The 20,525-nt window shown below is 35.5% G+C and overlaps 1 protein-coding gene across 5 annotated transcripts in view; it reads right to left on the bottom strand.

Moving 5' to 3' along the window:
• NBEA (neurobeachin) overlaps nt 1–20,525 on the bottom strand; it is an 892,011-nt gene that overhangs the window by 795,109 nt on the left and 76,377 nt on the right. For all 5 annotated transcript variants that reach the window (XM_049853455.1, XM_049853457.1, XM_049853456.1 and 2 more), the window contains exons 2-4: nt 7,130–7,361; nt 2,699–2,799; nt 2,359–2,454 (exon numbers count right to left, since the gene is read on the bottom strand). In XM_049853455.1, coding sequence (XP_049709412.1) covers nt 2,359–2,454; nt 2,699–2,799; nt 7,130–7,361 — 429 coding nt within the window. The remainder of the gene's footprint in view (nt 1–2,358; nt 2,455–2,698; nt 2,800–7,129; nt 7,362–20,525) is intronic.

The raw sequence follows: 20,525 nt of genomic DNA, 5'->3' as shown, positions 1-20,525 counted from the left end.
TAAAAGAAAAAACTCTCAGCAAACTAAAAATAATGTCCTCAACCTGGTAAAACCAAAAAACCAAACCCACTGCCATCAAGTCGATTCTGACTCATAGCAACCCTACAGGAGAGAGTAGAACTGCCTGCCCCACAGGGTTTCCAAGGAGCAGCTGGTGGATTCAAACTGCTGCCCTTTTGGTTAGTAGCCGTAGCTCTTAACCGCTGCACCACCAGGGCTCCCAACCTGATAAAGGACTGTGCAAAAGCCTAATACCAAAAGTACACCTATTAGTGGAATAACACTTTCCCACTAAGGCTGAGAATAAGTCAGGTATGTTACCTTTATTCAGTATCAGTCCTAGCTAACAGAAGAAGACAATAAAAAAGAAATAAAAGAGCATGCAGATTGTAAAGGAAGAAGGAAAACTGGTTTTACTTTATTCACAGATAAAATTATTATCTGTGTAAAAAATTCTAAGGGATCTACTAAAAATCTGCTAGGACTAGGGAGTTTAGCATCATCTCAGAATACAAAATCAATTTACGAAAATGAACTGCACTTCTATATACTAGCAACAAGCATTATGGAATGTTTATGAATAAATTTAACAAACATTGTGCAAAACACATATGCTGAAAACTACAAAACACTGTTGAGAAAAAAAATCAAAGAAAACTAAAGGGAGAAATATACCGTGCTCATGAATTGGAAGACTCAATAATGTTAGTGTATCTACTCTCTCCAAATTTTTCAATAGATTTAACACAACACAATCAAAATCACAAAAGGCTTCTTATGAAATTTGACAAGTTGATTCAACAATCTATATAGAAATGCAAATAACCTAGAAAAACCAAAACATTTTATGATCTTTATAAAAATGAAGAACAAACTTGAAATACTGATAATACTTAATTCCAAGAACTACTATAAAGCAATAATAATAAAGACAACATGATACCAGAATAAGGACAAAAATATAGGGCCAAATGGGGAGTCCAGAAATAGACCAACATGAACATGGTCAATTCATCTTCAAGAAAGGTGCCAAGGCAATCCAAAATGGAAAGGATTGTCTCCTCAACAAATGGTAAGGGAACAATTATACATTTATATGCCAAAATACATACACACACACACAAGCAAAAGGAATCACAGACATAAGTTTTAAGAGCTAAAACTTCTAAAAAAGGAAAAGAAAAAAAAAAATGTGACCTTGATTTAGACTGACTTCTTAGGATACAAGAGTATATACATTTTTAAATGTTTTAATTGGACTTCATCAAAATTAAAAATCTTTTCTACTTCAAGAAATACTGTTAAGAATTATAAAAATAAGTCACATATTAGGAAAGATGTGAAAAGTATATATGGAATAAAGGAACTTTCATCACAAATATATAAAGAATTCTTAGGATAGTAAGACAAACAATCCAACGTTTATAAAGGAACAGAAGATTTGAACATATGCATCACAAAAGAAGATACAAGAGTGCCCAACAAACACATGAAAAAAAGTCCAATGTCATCAGCCATGAGGGAAATGTAAATTAAAACTACAATGGGATACCATTACACAACCACTTAAATGCCTCAAATTAAAAGGCTGACAATACCAACTTTGTCAAAGATGTGGTGCAACCTGGGTGCTCATTCACTGCTAATGGGAATCCAAAATGGTACCTCCACTTTGGAAAGGAATTTGGCAATTTCTCATGAAGTCCAACATACCCTTATCACAAAACTGAGCAGTCTCATTCTTAGGTATTTACCCAAGAAATAAGGAAACTTTCTGATATGTCCTCACAAAGACCTGCACTCAAATATCCATAGCATTGCATCTCAATACACATGACTTACAAAGTAAAATAAATTTTAATATACCACCACCAAAAAAAATGTTCATAACAGTTTTATTCACAATAGCCAAACACTGGAAACCCAAATGCCCATGATGAATGGATAAATCGTGGTATATCCCTAAAATGCAATACTATTCAGAATAAAAAGGAACATGACAAACTATGGGGTACAGGCTACAACAATATAAATGATCTCAAAAGCATTATGGTAAGTGACAGAAGCCTGACACAAAAGAGTACATACTGTATGATTGTATTTTATGAAATACTAGAAAAGGCAAAACTCTAAATCAGAGGTTGCCAAGGACCAGAGCTGGGGAAAGAGGATTGGTAGCAAATCACTCAGGAGACTTTGGGGAGTGACAGAAATTTTCTGTATCATGACTGTGGTGATATTCATTGTGAAAACTCACCAAATTGTCCTTGCAAAATTGGCAAATTTTATTCTATGCAAATTATTCCTTAATAGACCTGACTTAAAAATTATAAAAATAAAAATGTATTTAAAACTTACCGCAGCACTGCAACCAGGGAAATTGAAAAAAGTATCAGGACCATGTCTTTGTGGCATCTGATTAAGAACTGATAATAATTTTACTGCATGTCTTGGCTAAGGAAACAATCAAATAAAGAAATGTCACTGTACAAATTTAGCAACAATACTTAATACAGCATGTTAGTCACTGGACTGTTTTCTAACTAAAGGCAAAACTAATTTTAAATCATTTACCAAACTCTTTAAGAGGAACATTCAATTTCCATTTAAAATTCAAGTTCATGGTTCTCTAGAGACAAACTGTGTCGAACATTAAGTACTAATGCACTGATATTAATTCCCTCTGACCACAGCTTACCCAGATTCCACTTTCTCCTCGAAGCATGCTGAACAAAAGCTTCAACTCCTTGACAGTGATGCTGTAGCTGGCAAGAACCCCCAACATATCAACTAGAAGATCTTCAAAGGAAAATAAAGTTATTCTGAACTCTAGTCATAAGTTGCCATCTGTCAAGGTAATATACTTTTTGAAAGAGCAAAAACTGTAGATTGTCATTTCTATATATTTATAGACAGATGTCTAAAATATAGCAAATGTCCTCATGAATAACCAATCTAATAAAAAGATAACAGTTACTAAGTCATCAGATAACCAACAATATTTTATTTGAATTATATAATGTCTCTATTAGTTATGCCATTCCAATTAAGCTTTCTCAGCAAATACACAAAATAGGTTTTATATATTCCCAAATTTATATACATCTGCTAAATGCAGAGAAAATGAGGCAAAATTATGCAAAGGTACAAAGATTTAACATGGCAAACTGGTTCTTTTCAAAATTAAAAAGTGAGGATCGATCATATTTTCTTTCAGAATTATCTATTCCTAATAAAATATATTCTGGAAATATTGCTTGGCCTATTAACAATAGTGTTTAAGCACTTACTTCATTCCTGGCATTATTTCAAATGGTTTACATATATTAATCTCACTAATCCTCATAACAAGCCTATGAAGCAGGCACTGTAATTATTCCCTTTTAAAATGAGGAAATTAGGGCACAGATAATTTAATCCCATTGCCCAAGAACACTTATCTATTAGGTGGGAGAGTGATGATGCAAACCCAGGCAGTAGAGCAGAGTCCTCTTTCTTACCCACTAGTCCATAAGTGAAAGCATAACTGCATTACCAGGGACATCCACTGTGTTCATATCTATGTTTATGCGCCTAAGAGACACACCAACCAGCTCACCAAATAATGAGAAAAATCATACATTCAATTTTCTTGTCCCAGATAACTGTCTGACCTCTAGACATTGTGAGTGGTACCTCTGCCAATCATTCTTTTCAAAATTCTAAAGTCCTTTCTAAGAACTCAAGATGTTACACAAGCTATTACAAAACACTATACAGACATACATACTCTAAACAGTTTATCATCAATTAATAAAAAGTTTAGGATAAGTTCAAATAATTAGTTATTGACATATAAATTATATTATCCAATATCACAGATTAATAAATGAAATTTGAGACTTTGAAAAATATTTATTATTTATATATGTCAAAAAGAGAAATTTAGTATGGTTATTTTCATCAATAAATAATTAATTCTTTCTTAAAGTCACAATAAATTAGCAATTTCTATGATAAAACTGTGACAATGGACATGGCTTTTTTTTTTTTTTTTGAAAGAGAGCATTTTAACAAAATAAAGAGCTTCCCCATTCAAGTAACATACATTTTCATAACTGCTACATATTTGCTAGGGGTCTGTTTCTAAGAAAAAAAAAATCAAGTCCCTTAAAAACCCTGAATTAGTATGAAACATTCTAAAGCATCTAGTTGTACTGGCAACCTGACTTCACTGATGGCTCCTTAAACGTTGACCTACAATTTTTTTTTAGTTGAACTTCTGTTTGTAAACCCTCACCCATTTCCTATGTATGCTACCAAAAAGTGCCTTATTACGTTAGTATTTAATTAAAGGAAATTTCCTATTAATTGTACATATAACATAATCAAGCAGTGCAGTTTAATTTTATTATAGCAGGTTTTCTTTTATAGGAAAACAAGATTTAAAATAATTCATAATATGAAATAGCTAAAAATTCTTTGATCATTTTACTATATGCATGCAACCACAGTCTAGTGATTTTTTCACTTTATTAAAAAAGAAAAGGAGCTCTTTAACATAGGAGCCCCGGTGGTACCATGGTTAAGCACTCCGCTGCTAACCAAAAGGTCAGCAATTCAGACCCATCAGCAGCTCTGCGGAAGAAAAGGTCTGGCAAGCTGCTGCCGTAAAGATTAGAGCCTACAAAACTTTATAGGGCTGTTCTCCTCTGTCACATGGGGTCACTATGAGTCGGAATCTACTGAGTGGCACCCAACAACAACAAATTTAATATGCTTTGCCATTTCCAGAAATGAAAAACTAGAAGTGATTAGTAGGGCCTTCAGCAGTTCGAATCCACCAGGCACTCCTTGGAAACTCTATGGGGCAGTTCTACTCTGTCCTATAGGGTCGCTATGAGTCAGCAAATCAATTCAACAACTTTTTTTTTTTTTTGGTTTAGTGGGGCCTTCTGTCTTGGAGGAAGTACACCTAGAATGCCCCTTAGAAGCGAGGATGATGAGACTTCGTCTCATGTACTTTGGACATGTTATCAGGAAGGGCCAATCCCTGGAGAAGGACATCATGTGTGGTATGCATGAAGAGGTCAACAAAAGAGAGGAAGACACTTAACAAGATGAATTAACACAGTGGCTGCAAAAATAGGCTGGAGCACAACGATTGCGAGGATGGTGCAGGACCAGGCAATGTTTCGTTCAGTTATATGTAAGGTCGCTATGAGTCAGCACCTAAGAACAACAGTGGGGCCTTCTAGGAGTCCTGGTGGCATAGTAGTTAAAGTGCTCAGAAGCTAACCAAAATGTCTCCGCTCCACAGGAGAACAATGTGCGGTCTGCTTCCATAAAGATTATAGCCTTGGAAGCCCTATGGCGCAGTTCTGCTCTGTCCTATAGGTTCGCTGTGAGTCTTGATCAACATTCAACAACAATGGATTTTGGTTTAGTGGGGTCTTTGTTTCTTCATTAGCATGCTATCTGAATTTTAATTTCCATAATGAAAAGGTAGGAGTACTTTTTTCTGATGTTCATTCTCTTTTCTCCTATATGCGCATTACCAGACTCTACCGGAGAAAAATGTTTAAAATAACATAAAGTGAAAATTTACTGTTACCAATATTATTATTACTAAGATGAAGGGAGAAGAGAATTAAGGAGTTTTATGTAACAGAAAAGGTCAAGATAAGAACTTCTATGGTACTATCACTCTACATCTCAGTGTTAATAAATTATGTACCAGTAAACTACAATGCCTAGAATTCTAGCTCATTCTCCAAACTGTACTCTATAAAGTGGTAGCCACTTTACCTGCTTAAAAAAAAAAAAAAGGCTCAAGCCCAGACATGAAGATTTAAAGATTACATGATGTTCTACTATATAACATATGCACATATAATTTTATAACATATAAACTCCTTTTAAACAACTACTTGAATTTACAGATACGGTACCATACCTTTTTTAGAAGATTTTTAAAGAAATTTAAGATTGAATATCATTTTTTACCACGTTAACCCTTAGTGTACAATATACAGAATCCTAACTCATTCTAAACAGAGATAAATGTCTTCTTGAAAGCAATTAGAAATGATCTCAATAAACTCTACAGAAAAAAAAAAATTAATATTATTTCAATTCAAATAAACATTCTTCTTTTACCCATTCTTCATTATATTCTTTCTCGTTTGAAGTTTTTGTTCCATAAATATTAAGATTCATTAAATGCATGAGTCAAAATGTTAGAGAGTTTTCTAATATCTGAACTACTTTTAAGAAGCTGAAAACTGTTAAGGGGCCAAATAAGCACTTTAAGAATTAGCAAAACTCTTTATGTCAGAAGATACTTATGCTGAAGATTTATGGCTTGAGAGAATTAACATTTGAAACTGTAAACTTATTTTCTGGGAACAGCTGTTACCCTGGGGCCATGCTTTCACAGTGTTTCTACAGAAGGCATCTATCTAACCACAAAGGAAAATGAGCTTGTGTAAAGGGTGGAGAGTGAGAAATCACAGATTTCAACGTTATCGTTTGAACTGATCTACAGCAAGCATAAAAATTAGTATTTTTACCCTGAAATTGTATGCAAATTATGTTCTACTTCATAATATGTCTGTATTTATTTTAATATAAAAGTATCCCCTTAAAATAACTAAAGTGAAATGGACAGTTCAGAAAGATCCCTCACGTGAATCCTCAGGCTTTTAGTGCCTCCTGTCAATGGTCCACACAGGCCAGCCTGCAGGTGTGGAGCCAGGAGAGTCCGGTAAAGTGCTCACTATACTGCTGTGGACACTCAGTGTACTACACAGAAAACTGCAGTGTGTATTGAGATCTTTCAGTTATGTAAAAGTTTAGTGAAATATGAAATACTACATTCAGTTACTTTTCTGATAGACGTTACAGCACTTATCCCGCTGTACTGAAACTTTCTAAAACCTGGCAAAATAAAATCAGAAGTGGTATTTGTCTAATCCAGAAGAAATCCTCTTCCATTCTTCAACTTTTCCCTTAACATCAAGGACATTTCTATTTACCTATTTTAAATCAAGATAGTTTTAATAAATCTATATTATTTATTGAATATAAAGGAAAATACTTGAATATTTATAAACACTTAAATGATACTTCCTATCACATAACCCCATACCTGCTATCATGTCATCTACAGCACTCATTTTCAGCAACACTTGTTCAATTAGCCCAACTTCTGTGCTAGTCTGTAAATTCCGGACACTTTTTCGTAGAATGGCTGTAAACATGCTCCATATTTCTGCTTGACATGTGACATCACAGTGTTCCAAAAGCTCTGTCATACATGTGATACTCTCAGCATCCTGGATAATAAAGTTCATCTCCAAGTCAAACTCTCCACCAACCAGCTGAAATTAAACAGAAATAATAAGGTAATGTGAAGGGTTATTTACAACAATAAAATTAAATAATACCAAAAATTCAACTACCAAGAAAGCATAGCTACTCTAAAATGCTCAAATCTTCTAGCCTAAAATGAATTTCGATCAAAGGTTTGAGGGCTTCAGATAAGTAAAGGGAGTTATAAAAGCTGAAATCAGTAAACACAATTTTTTTTTAAAATGGCACGAGGAGGTAAACAGAGAGCACAGAAAACTGAGTGGGATTAGGACAAATGACTAAAAAAGAAGGATTTGGCCTTTAAAAGTGATAATCACTAGAAGATACAGAGTTCATTAAGAGTAAATTTTAAGACATGAAATTCATTTTCTCTTTTGATGTTGCTAAACTGACAGATAAAAGCATTATAACAGAAAAAGAATACCTAGTTCTTTGTACACAAAACGGAGAAATATGAACCTCCATGTACACAAAATGGAGAAACATAAAACTGATAATAACACAACCTACGGTCAATGTTGAAATGATGTAATGAATGTTCAAAAAGGGTTTAACAGAGTAACACATAAGGTCTTGTAATAGCCTTTTAAAAAAACCCACAAACGTGAAGGAATAAGGAGACTGTATTTAAAGGTAACATAAATGACTACAGGTATTATACCAAATGAGTCAAGAGCTGGCTGCACCACATGCTACTTTATGCACCAAACCTGTTGCCATCAAGTCTATTCCAACTCCCACCAACCCTATAGGACACAGTAGAAGTCCTCCATAGGGTTTCCATGGAGTGGCTGGTAAATTTGAACTGCTGACCTTTTGGTTAGCAGCCAAGCTCTTAACCACTGCGCCAAAAGGGCTTCACTTTTTAAGTACAGCAATAGACAATACACATACAATAAAAGAAAGAATTTTTTTAAATTTTTTTATTGTACTTTAGATGAAGGTTTACAGAACAAACTAGTTTCTCATTAAACAGTACACATATTGTTTTATGACCTTGGTTACCAACCCCACAACATGTCGACACTCTCCCTTCTCAAGCCTGGGTTCCCTCTTACCAGGTTTTCTGTCCCCTCCTGCCTTCTAGTCTTTGCCCCTGGGCTGGTGTGCCCCTTATTCTCATTTTGTTTTATGGGCCTGTTCAATCTTTGGCTGAAGAGTGAACCTCAAGAGTGACCTCATTACTGAGCTGAAAGGATGTCCAGGGGCCATACTCTCAGGGTTTCTCCAATCTCTGTCAGGCCAGCAATTCTGGTCTTTCTTTTTGATTTAGAATTTTGTTCTACACTTTTCTCCAGTTCTGTCTGGGACCCTCTGTTGTGATTCCTGTCAGAGCAGTCAGTGGCGGTAGCCAGGCACCATCTAGTTGTACTGGACTCAGTCTGGTGGAGGAATGTGGTAGATGTGGTCCATTAGTCCTTTGGACTGATCTTTCCCTTGTATCTTTAGTTTTCTTCATTGTTCCTTGCTCCCAAAGGGGTGAGACCAGTGGAACATCCTAGATGTCTGCTCACAGGCTTCCAAGACCTCAGATGCTACTCACCGAAGTAGAACGTAGAACATTTTCTTTATAAACTATGTTATGCCAATTGAGCTAGATGTTCCCCGAGACCATCGTCCCCACAGCCTAGCAATTTGGTCCCTCAGGGATTTTGGATGTGTCTATGGAGTTTCCATGACCTTGCCTTGGACAAGTTGTGCTGGCTTCCCCAGTATTGTGTACTGTCTTACTCTTCACCAAAATTACCGCTTATCTATTGTCTATTTAGTGTTTTTCCATCCCCAGTCCTCCTCCCTCTATTTATATCGATACTCCTTTGATTTGCTGTTGATCAAATTACACATGAATTATTATATTCTGTTCTAAGCATTGTTCTTGAAGAATAACCAACAAACTGGATATCCTTGTGGTCTACAGAAAGGAAGAATTAGGAAGAAAATTATAGCCATATACGAAATGCCTGACAAATCTGAAGTCATTCATTCAACAAATATTTTATTTATTAAAGATTGTCTTCCACTTACTGTTCAAGGCACTAGGGATAATAAGTAGATGAGATAAAATCCATGCACTGATAGTGCTAAAGTCCGGGAATAAAGATGCATGTATATATGTACATATCTATGTGTAGCCTAACTTATTCCAGAAAAGGTTGAAGTTGACTTTCAAAGATACATAAAACATAAAAAAGATATAAATTGTGAGTAGTTGAGAAAGAAGAGGCAAAGGACAAACAAGACTGGGGACAGATAGAATAGAATTAGGAGTAAAAAGCAGAATTAGTCTTCTATTGCTGAAAACCCAAAAAACCAAACCCGTTGCCATGGAGTTGATTCTACCTCATAGCAACCCTATAGGACAGAGTAGAACTGCCCCATATGGTTTCCAAAGGACGCCTGGTGGATTCAAACTGCTGACCTTTTGGTTAGCAGCCGTCGCTTTTAACCACTACACCACCAGGTTTCCTTCTGTGACTGAAAGTGTCCACGAATAGCTGGAGCGCAGGATATGATACAAATAATAATATCGTTGTCTAACCATACATGGCATTTAGTACTATTCTAAGTGCTTTCCATATATGAAATAAATTTAATACCAAAAACCTCATGAGAAACAAGCTATTATTATCTCCATTTTACGCAAAAGGAAGCAGGAACACAGAGAGTTTAACTTGAAAAGGCGATAACTAGTAGGGAGAGGGCCCATGATCAAAACCCAGGTAGTCTGTCTTCATGTAAGTCCATTCAAGCAATCAAATCTCATTTAAGAATACTTTTAAATACTTCTTACAGATTTTTAAAAAACAATTTTCTCTAAAGTTTAAAATATTATACTCTGTATATGTTTCTCTGTAACACCTCTAATATTCAACTTTATAAGCAACTAGCCCTTATGCTAATTCTGACCTTTTACTGAATTAGCTTTCTTCTCCAGCTAAAGGCTAGTTTCAGTTCTGTGTATGAAACAATCTGAACTCTTTCTACTGTCGCTGGTTTACTAACGAAAATAACTACAACAGTGGTTCAGAGTTTAGCTCTAAGTCAGGAATCCTGGGTACAGACTTCAATGAGACTACTTCTTTAAGCCTCAGTTACTTCATCTATAAAATGGGAATAAAAGTTTCTAACACAGTTGTTGTGGAGATTAAAGGAAATAATTGAGGTACTAAGTACTTAAGTACAATGCCAGGAACATAGTTAGCATTCAGTTAACCATTAACTATTATCAGTTCTCTTGTATCCCCAGCTTCAAGCTACCAAATCTAGTCACCCAATATATACACCTCCGAAGAAGTGAGAAACTCAGCCTTAAGCTTAAGCCTTATGGTTCCAGTAAACACTAATTTTATTATAGATCATGTATTCTTTTAGATATCCCTTGAAGGTCTATAAAAACCAACTCAAACATAATTTTCACCATGCCATGGTCTTACTGAAGAACTGCTAATTTATTTATTAAGATATGTCCAATTGAGTTGGGTCACTACTATGAGCCCTGTAGAGTAGTGATTAGTTACTGGGAAAAGGTCCTCTAGAAGAGAACCAAAAGTTTTGGGAAACAATGATGTGGACAGTTGCTGATACAACGAGCAGAAGCAGACCCTGAGGTTTAAGATTTTGAGCCTCTAAATAAATCTGTTTAACAATCAGTATACACTAAATTGAGAAAGCACTGAAGAATTTTTTAGACTAATCTCCTAAACCAGTTGTATATGCTTTAGTAAAGTCTGGTATAACCAAGTATCACCATGAAATGTGCAAAATACCGGAGATGGGCTCAGTGCTGGGAGAAAAAAAAGTATTATGCTTTTAAAGGAATTAACAATTAATATGTGTAATTCTAACAATCAGGCCCTGTTATGCGAAGCCTAAAGTTCTAAGTGTCACAGTCAAAAAAACACAATGTCCCTTTTTACAAATCATTTACTTACAAAACAGAGTACAGTTATGGTTCTCTGATTCCACTGCCAGAAGCTGTAAGAATATTTATTGTAGAGGCTGTAGAGTGGACCCATGTTTTCTAGAGAGGGTTGGTCTTTCCAACACTTGCACTGTAACTTTTAATATATTAATGTTCAAGAGGCTAACTGTTGCATGACACTATCATTCCAAGATTAGGAAATATTTATTCCCCACTTGTAATGAGTGGTTCAGCATTTATCAGAAGCAAAAGCATACATACATAAGTATATAGTAGAAAGTATCAACCTTCATTATTTAAACAATTCTCTGTCTAAAAATGCTATGAGGAAAAGGCACCATTAGCCTCACAGAAGGAAACGCGAGATAAGTGAGGCCAAGCAACATGACCAAGGTCACACAGCTAATAAGTCGCAGAGCCATGAAGTCACTAGGGGGGTGCAGGGGATGTGGATCACTCCATTGCCACTGTCAGAAGGGGTGACACCAAAATGACTGTATAAAATTTTTGTGCAGAGCTTCAGCAGGAATTTATTATTTTTTATAAAAAATATTCCTATAGTTAGTTATAAAAACAAAAACATTTTTCTAACCCCAGCTTGCCATAAAAAACAAATCTGTTGCCGCTGAGTCGATTCTGATTCACAGCGACCCTAAAGGACAAAGCAGAACTGCCCCATAGGGTTTCCAAGGAGCACCTTGTGGCTTCAAACTGCTGATCTTTTGGTTAGCAGCCGTGGCACGTACTTAACAACTATGCCACCAGGGTTCCCCTGGAGGTAGTAAACCATAGTAAATAAAAACAAGAAGTCTGTTTAAAGTATTTCAGCAAGAAAGTAGAAGACTCTGGAGGTTCAATTACAAGAAAATTGCAAAAAATAATACAAAATAAAATTATTTTATAGGAAAACATTTTTAAAAGCAATGGAACACAGCTAAATTTTAACCTTACAAAGACAGTGAAACAATCTGTTCTTAGAAAAGATATAACAAGTCACTGCTACCACAGTACAAAAGAAATTTAAAAAACAACTGAGAATTCCTATAAATCTGAACGTGTCATTGTGACACTCAATACAGCTAAAGGGTGTTCGTTTGCTCTAATCTTTTTGCTAAAACTCCTAAAAAGTATTGCCACAGCAAGAGATGTGCTTCAGAATGGTGTTTCCTACTCAAGAATCAATCTTAAGTGAATTTATATAGAATAAATATCACGGCTGAGATTCTTTAATGGCAAGCCTTTCACTTATTCTGAATATACAGTTTGGAATATAAAATGTAGTTTGGAAATATACTGTCTTCAGAGAGCACTAAGTTTTATCACTACTGTCAATATATCTTTTAAAAATTTTTTTAAAACAGAGACTTTAAAACCCTTTGTTTGAAATCTCAGATTATTAGGATCATATGGGATAATTTGGCGTTCATTAATTAAGTCGAACTGGACAAGTATTAACCAGTTAGATTTCTTTGCAATTTATTTTTTTGGATAAACTCCAAACTTGGTAATGTTGTTTATACAACCCCATCTTACTCCCCAGCTTCATCTTCCTCTACTTCCCACTTCTCAACTATTGCTATAAGGAACATTCCGCTCCTTTAAGTACAACACATCTCTCAATTCATCTGTTGTTGTTCTTAGGTGTCATCAAGCCGGTTCCGACTCTTAGCCACCCTATGTACAACAGAATGAAACACTGCCCGGTCCTGCGCCATGCTCACAATCGTCGTTATGATTGAGCCCACTGTTGCAGCCACAGTGTCAATCCATCTCATTTAGGGTCTTCCCCTTTTCGGCTGACCCTCTGCTTTACCAAGCATGATATCCTTCTCAAGGGACTGATACCTTCTGACAACTTATCCAAAGTATGCGAGATGCAGTCTCGCATTCGTTCCCTCTGAGGAACATTCTGGTTGTACTTCTTCAAGACAGATTTGTTCATTCTTCTGGCAGTCCATGGTATACTCAATACTCTTCTCCAACACCGCAATTCAAAGGCGTCAATTCTTCCTCTGTCTTCTTTATTCATCGTCCAGCTTTCACATGCATAGGAGGCAATTAAAAACACCATGGCCTGGGTCAGTCGCACCTTAGTCCTCAAGGTGACAACTTTGCTTTTCTGCACTTTAAAAAGGTCTTTTGCAGTGGATTTGCTCAATGAAATGCGCCTTTTGATTTCTTTACTGCTGCTTCCATGGCTGTTGATTGTGGATCCAAGTAAAATGAAATCCTTGACAACTTCAATCTTTTCCCTGTTTATCATGATGTCGCTTATTGGCCCAGCTGTGAGGATTTTTGTTTTCTTTATGTTGAGATGCAATCCATACTGAAGGCTGTGGTCTTTGATTTTCATCAGTAAGCGCTTCAAGTCCTCTTCACTTTCAGCAAGGTTGTGTCATCTGCGTAACAAAAGTTGTTAATAAGTCTTCCTCCAATTCTGATGCTGAGTTCTTTTTCATATAGTCCAAAAACACACTACAGGGGTTCAATAGCAGATGTGAGCAGACGAATGACTCAGCAAACTTGAAGATAGTTCAACTGAGATTATCCAGGCTGAGGACCAGAAAAAGAATTTTATATTTTCTAACATTCTTTTCTTCAAAAGAACAGTACATTTCTAATATGTCTTTAAATCTTACCAAGCTAAAGCATAAATATATTTTTTAAGAAAATCAAGTCCTCTGTTCTTCCTCACCATCACTGTACCAGAACAGATATGAGTGAGCACAAACAAAAAGAAAGTAGGCCAACACTACACTATCTCTTAATTACTAAAGATTTATAATAACCTTTAATATTGGTAGACCAAGTCCCCCCACCTTGCTGATATTGTTATTTAAGATGGGCTTGGATATTCTTGGCCCTGTGCTCTTTGACATAAATTTTGGGATCAACTTATTGCATTCCTGTCATAGATTGAATTATGTCACCCAAAAAATGTGTGTATCAATTTGGCTGGACCATGATTCCCAGTATTGTGTGATTTTCCTAAGTGTTGTAAATCCTGCCTCTATGATGTTAATGAGGGAGGATGGGCAGCAGCTGTGTTAGTGAGGCAGGACTTAACCTACAAGACTGGATTGTGTCTTGAGGCAATCTCTTGAGATATAAGAGAAGCGAGCAAAGAGGCAGAGGACCTCATACCACCAAGAAAGCAGGACCAGTAACAGAGTAAGTCCTTTGGACCTGGGGTACCTTACTTCCCCCTGAGAAGCTCCTCGACCATGGGAAGACTGAGGACAGGGACCTTCCTCCAGAGCTGACAGAGACAGAAAGCCTTCCCCTGGAGCTGATGCCCTGAATTTGGACTTTTAGCCTACTTTACTGTGAGGAAATAAACATCTCTTTGTTAAAGCCATCCACTTGTGGTATTTCTGTTACAGCAGCACTGGATGACTAAGACAAGTTCCATTTAAAACAGCAAAATCCTACTTGCATTGTAAGAATTGCAATGAATTTATAACTTACTCTGAGGTGAAATGCTTACACGATTGAGTCACCCCACCTATTCCCACAGCACTAAAAGCATGCTGTAACATTCCTGAAGCTACTCTGAATATATCAGCCTAATTTACCTCAGAAACAAAGTCCTAATGTTGTGGTGTCTTCACCACCTCATTATCATATACGGAAGTGATACAATCCTTGTAAGAGCACCTACTGCGTGCTGGACTAGTGGTGTTCTTTATTTTATTTCCACTATTCTCTTCATATGTGCTACCAGTGTCTTCTCACAGTTCGGATGTCATTTTCTTGTGACTTCTTCTCAAAACGCATTTTTAATTTTAACGGTTATGTTTTTATTTCATGATTAATTTCATAGTCCTTCACCTCAAAAGATATTCTCTTATATTTTATTTTAAAATCTTAACTTTCCCATTTACATGCTTAATCTAGATTTCACTTTTGTATAGTGTGTGAGGTGGGAGTCCAATTGTATTATACACAAACACACACACACACATCAGGAGTTGCAGCACCATTTACTGAACAGCCCTTCCTTTCCTCCACTGACTGAAATCCTACTTCTACTGTATGTAAATCTTCCATATACATACTGGTCTCTATCTGGGCTCTCTAGTCAACTTCATCACTTAATTTGTCTACTATCATGCTATAAGGAAACCAAGATATATTCTGGGCCACAAAACAAACCTCAACAATTTTAAAAGAATTGAAATCATGTAGAGTGTGTTTCTCTGACTACTATCAAATCAGATATCAATAAGAGAAAGATAACAAGAAACTCTTCAAACACATAGGCAACAAACAACATACATCTAAAAAAATCCATGTGTCAAAGAGCAAGTCTCAAGGGATATCAAAAAATGCACTGAACTGAATTAATATGAAAACACAACATATCCTCAAAACAGGATATCACCACAGACCCTGCCAACATCAAAAGGACAATAAAGAAATACTATAAATAACTGTATACAGATAAATTTGACAAGTTGGATGAAATGGACCTGGAAAAGTACAAACTACTACAACTTATCCAATACGAAGTAGATACTATGAACAGCCCTAAAGCTATTAAGGAAAATTGAATTCATAATTTAAAAATTTCTGAGAAAGAAATCTTCAAGCCAGGTAGTTTCACTGGAGAATGCTGACAATTCTACACAACAGAAAATAAAACACTTTGCAATTCATTTTGAGATGACAGTATTACTCTGATACAAAAACTGGGCAAAGACAGTACCAGAAAATAAAAACTACACACCAATATCCCTCATGAACATACAAACAAAAATCTTTTACATAATATTAACTAACAACTGGGCAATATATAAAAGAATTACACACCATGACTAGGTGGGGTTTATCTCAGGGATTAAAGATTTCTTTAGTACTCAAAAATCAATGTTATCCACCATGTTAATAGGATAAAGAAAACTAAGTAACTGTTACATACCAAACAACTAAATAATGTTTGGTTCCAGGGATATAAAAATGAATATACGAAATCTCCACCTTCAATGGATTTGACGTGGTGGTACAGCGGTTAAGAGCTACAGCTGCTAACCAAAAGGTCGGCAATTCAAATCCACCAGCTGCTCCCTGGAAACCCTATGGGGCTGCTCTAGGGCATCGTATAGAGTTGCTATGAGTCGGAATCCACTTGATGGCAACGGCTTTCGTTTTTTTGGATTACAGGCTCAGAATGAGGGAAAAAAGGATCCAGGCTGCTGTGTCAAGGCCATTTGAAAACCACTTACACAGGCTCCACGGACCTACTTTTTCCTTGATTCTGACTAAATCAGTGATTATCTCTACTCCATCTTAATTACTAAGTACTTCTTAAAATTCTGTCTATTCTAGAAAACAAATAACCTGTTAATCTGTTGTCACTAAGTCAATTCCTCATCATAAATTTATAGTTTCCTTTGGGTATAATAATACTCCAAATAAAAACTTATGGTACCATCTCTTTAGGCAATCCAATGAGCTAAGGATAAACTGAGTGCAGATCTCTCAAAGATGATCTGGCTATAGGGTCACTCTTCTTTTTTAGGAAATATACTATATTTTATAAATGTCCAAAAAGAAAATCTGGAAAACAAAACTAAACTTATTCACATAACACTAAAAATGGAATATTTAGATAATTCAAAAATTACAGCACAAATTCTGCATCAGTATAAAAATACATGAAATCCTTTGATGCTAAAAATACTTTCTTTTATAATAATTACATATTCAATTAGATTCTATGCATTTTTCCAGTCTTTGCAATCCAATGCTAAATGTATTTTTACTACAAATTGAAAAACAAAAGGAAAAATTATAATAACAAGGATGTCAAACTCAAATATATTTCACTGGCACACAAGTTAGTGATTATATGAAAGTTTCTGGAATTGCATAGAAAAAATTAACTTTATTTCATCAAAATAAATGACCCTCTCTGTATGCTACACTTTAATACTATATGTGAGATGTTTACCAAAAATGGCTTTAAGCCAAATCTGCTTCCCACTTGTCTGGTCTTCAGCAAATCACTTCATCTCACTGAACTACTGTTTCTTGATGTGTAGATGATACCTACCTCACAGGTATATATGAAGACCAATAAGCTAACGAATGTATACATAATATACGTGAAAATACGTCATAAAATGGAAAGCATCATGAAATGATTATATGAATTACACTGATAAATTAAGGAAAAGGCTTAAATATGCAAATCCTTTTACATTAAGATTCAAATGATACACGTCAGACTAGAAAAGACATGATGATCAAAAATAAAAGAAACTTCTTTTGAAGAAAACAAGGTAGATTAAAATATGCTCCTTAGATTCTAGAACTGTGCTGTCCGATATGGCAGGTCGCTATGAGTCAGAATCGACTCAACGGCACTGGGTTATGGATACAGAATATCGAAATGTACTAGTATGGCTTGAGATGTGTTCCAAGTGTAAAATATGGAGTAGGTTTCGAGACTCAGTATTAAAAAAGAACATAAAAATCTCATTATTAATGTTTATATTGGTTATATTTAAAATGATAATATGTTTAATAAAAAAATATTATTAAAATTAATTTTACTTCCTCCTTTTTACTTTTTTAAGAAAACAATTATAGAGCAAGTATTTGCTAAAATTTATACACCTAAAACCAAAACCCAAACCCATTGCCATTGAGTCGATTTCAACTCATAGAGTCCCTACAGGCCACGGCAGAACTACCCTATACAGTTTCCAAGAAGCATCTGTTGGATTTGAACTCCCGACCCTTTGGTTAGCAACCAGAGCATTTAACCACTACGCCACCAGGGTTTCCGTTTATACTCCTCACTTATAAACTATCTCGTTATCTAACACTTTTGCATTTGCAACAATAGAAAAAGTCTACTATCTGACTATTTCGCACATTAACAACATATGTCTGGCAATAACGAATGCCAAAGTGCAAGCTGAGAGTAACTTATGCTGGCTGTGATGGTTCAGGTCATGTGTGAGTTTGGCTGAGCCGTGATTCTCATGGTTTGGCACTTACGTAATGATGTAATTTGGCAGTTATGTAATGACATAGTTTGGCAGTTACGGAACAATATAATTTGGCACTTACATAATGACGTAATTTGGAAATTATGCAATGATGTAGTCATCCTCCATTTTGTGATCTGATGTAGTTATCCTCCTTTTTTGCATAATGCCACTTTTTGCATAACGACCCGGTCTTTGGAACTTAACCATATCGGTAAGAGAGGAGTGGGTGTAGTATTAGCCAACATTTCAGAAGCAGAAGAGGACAGGACAATTACAGTCTAACCAAACACTTCATAAATGGGGGGTGATTTGCACTGCGCCAGGAAGTCTATGTAACTTGTTACCATGCACTTGAACAGAGAGTGCTCTTTGGTAGCGAAAACCAAAGAGATATAAAGCATATCAGACACTGAAAAAGCTGTCTAAACAAAGCAGAGAATAGTATGAAAACAGAATGCAAAGTTTACAAAAAGGCTCCAAAATAATGGAAACGCAAAATAATCTGTTGACTTACTTTAGAAATGCGGAACCAAAGAAAAATTCTTTAAAAAAAAAAATCAGCATGTTAGTAGTACATGAAACAGATTAGAACCACTAGAAGGTTATTACGGTAATCTAATTCATATATATTTTTTAGGAAGTCTGTAGGAAATGAGGATTCAGAAGAAAATCAAAGAGATAGCAAAACTGACTAGTCAGAAATAATTTAAAATTGAGGAGATATTTCTATTACCAAATTCATCCATTACTCTTTCACTGAATAATTCTTTCTAAAATACAGACATCACAGATACACAAAAAACTTCTAATTTTCTAAAGAAAGACCAAACTTCTTAACAGCATCCGTTATCCTACCAACTCTAACTTCACCCAATCTTCCCAAGCTCACCTTCTATTATATTCTGCCATGTAACTCACACTTCCTTGCTTTTACTCACGCTTTTCCTTGGGCTTAGGCACAAACATCTTTACACTCACATGTACATAAACACATAACCCACATCCTCTTCTGCATCTGTCAAAACGGTAATCCTTCAGGGCTCAACTTCAATTTCACTTCCTCAATAAAGCCTTTAGAGTCATTTCTTTTCAAATTTAATGGTAGTACCCTCCTCTCTAATCCCAGGACACTTTTTTTCATAACTCAACTATTAAAAAAAAAAAAATTTTTTTTTCAACTATAGTGGCTGGTAATTCAACCTTCCGATATTTCAGTTAGCAGTCTAGTACTTTAACCATTGTGTCACCAGGGCTCTCTATATGTTAAATTTAATATGACTTAATATATAGAATAATAAAACAATGTGAAAAACATATATATGGAAGTATTTTAAAATGTAAGCAATTTAAGAATACAGTATAAGACAGTAACAAAATTTCTTACCTCCTTCTAGAATATCTAAATGACATGTGACTTCCATCACCTATTACACTGAACAATGTCCCTGCATAAAGAAATACACTTCCTATATCATAAAATTTGGGGGAATATGTTAAATGCATTAAGAAGCTAATATACTTTCCTTTATTAGGCAATAAGAATAATGTAAGCCACTGTATTGTCATTTTTGCCATGCTTTCTGGCAAGTTCAAAATTAATTTAATCATCAAAATTTGGTGGCTACATTTGTCTAGATTATCTCCTTCCTCCATTCTATCTTCCCGACTACTTTTTGTTATCTTTCATTATACAGATGTCTTTTACTATAAGCCAATTAGAATTATTTTTAGAAATAGACTCTAAATTATAAAGCCCTCGAATTATTAAATTCTAAACTATGAATCTTCAAGATAAAGCCACAGTTTTCTGCAATTTTTAAGGCGCTCTGGTGGCACAGTGGTTAAAGCACTCAGCTGCTAACCAAAAGGTCGGCAGTTCAAATCCACAATCCACTCTGAGGAGAAAGATGTGGCAGTCTGCTTCTATAAAGATTACTGCCTTGGAAATCCTATGTAGCAACTCTACTCTGTCTTATAGGGTAGCTATGTGTGGGAGTAGACGCAACAGCAGCGGGTTTGGTTCAAGTATATAATTTTATTGAGAAATTTTAATCTAAATGGAAATAAAATTTAAGAGTCACTGTTTAGTGAACATTCATTATGTAACAAGTATGTATATTGCCTCTTTTAATTCTCAAACTCCCCCACGTGTCTGTCAGTTTATCGTACTGTGGGGGCTTGCATGTTGCTGTGATGCTGGAAGCTATGCCACCGGTATTCAGATACCAGCAGGGTCACCCATGGAGGAC

Source organism: Elephas maximus, chromosome 14, assembly GCF_024166365.1.
Source record: "Elephas maximus indicus isolate mEleMax1 chromosome 14, mEleMax1 primary haplotype, whole genome shotgun sequence".
Classification (NCBI taxonomy): domain Eukaryota; kingdom Metazoa; phylum Chordata; class Mammalia; order Proboscidea; family Elephantidae; genus Elephas; species Elephas maximus.
This window is presented reverse-complemented; position numbering and strand designations above follow the sequence as displayed.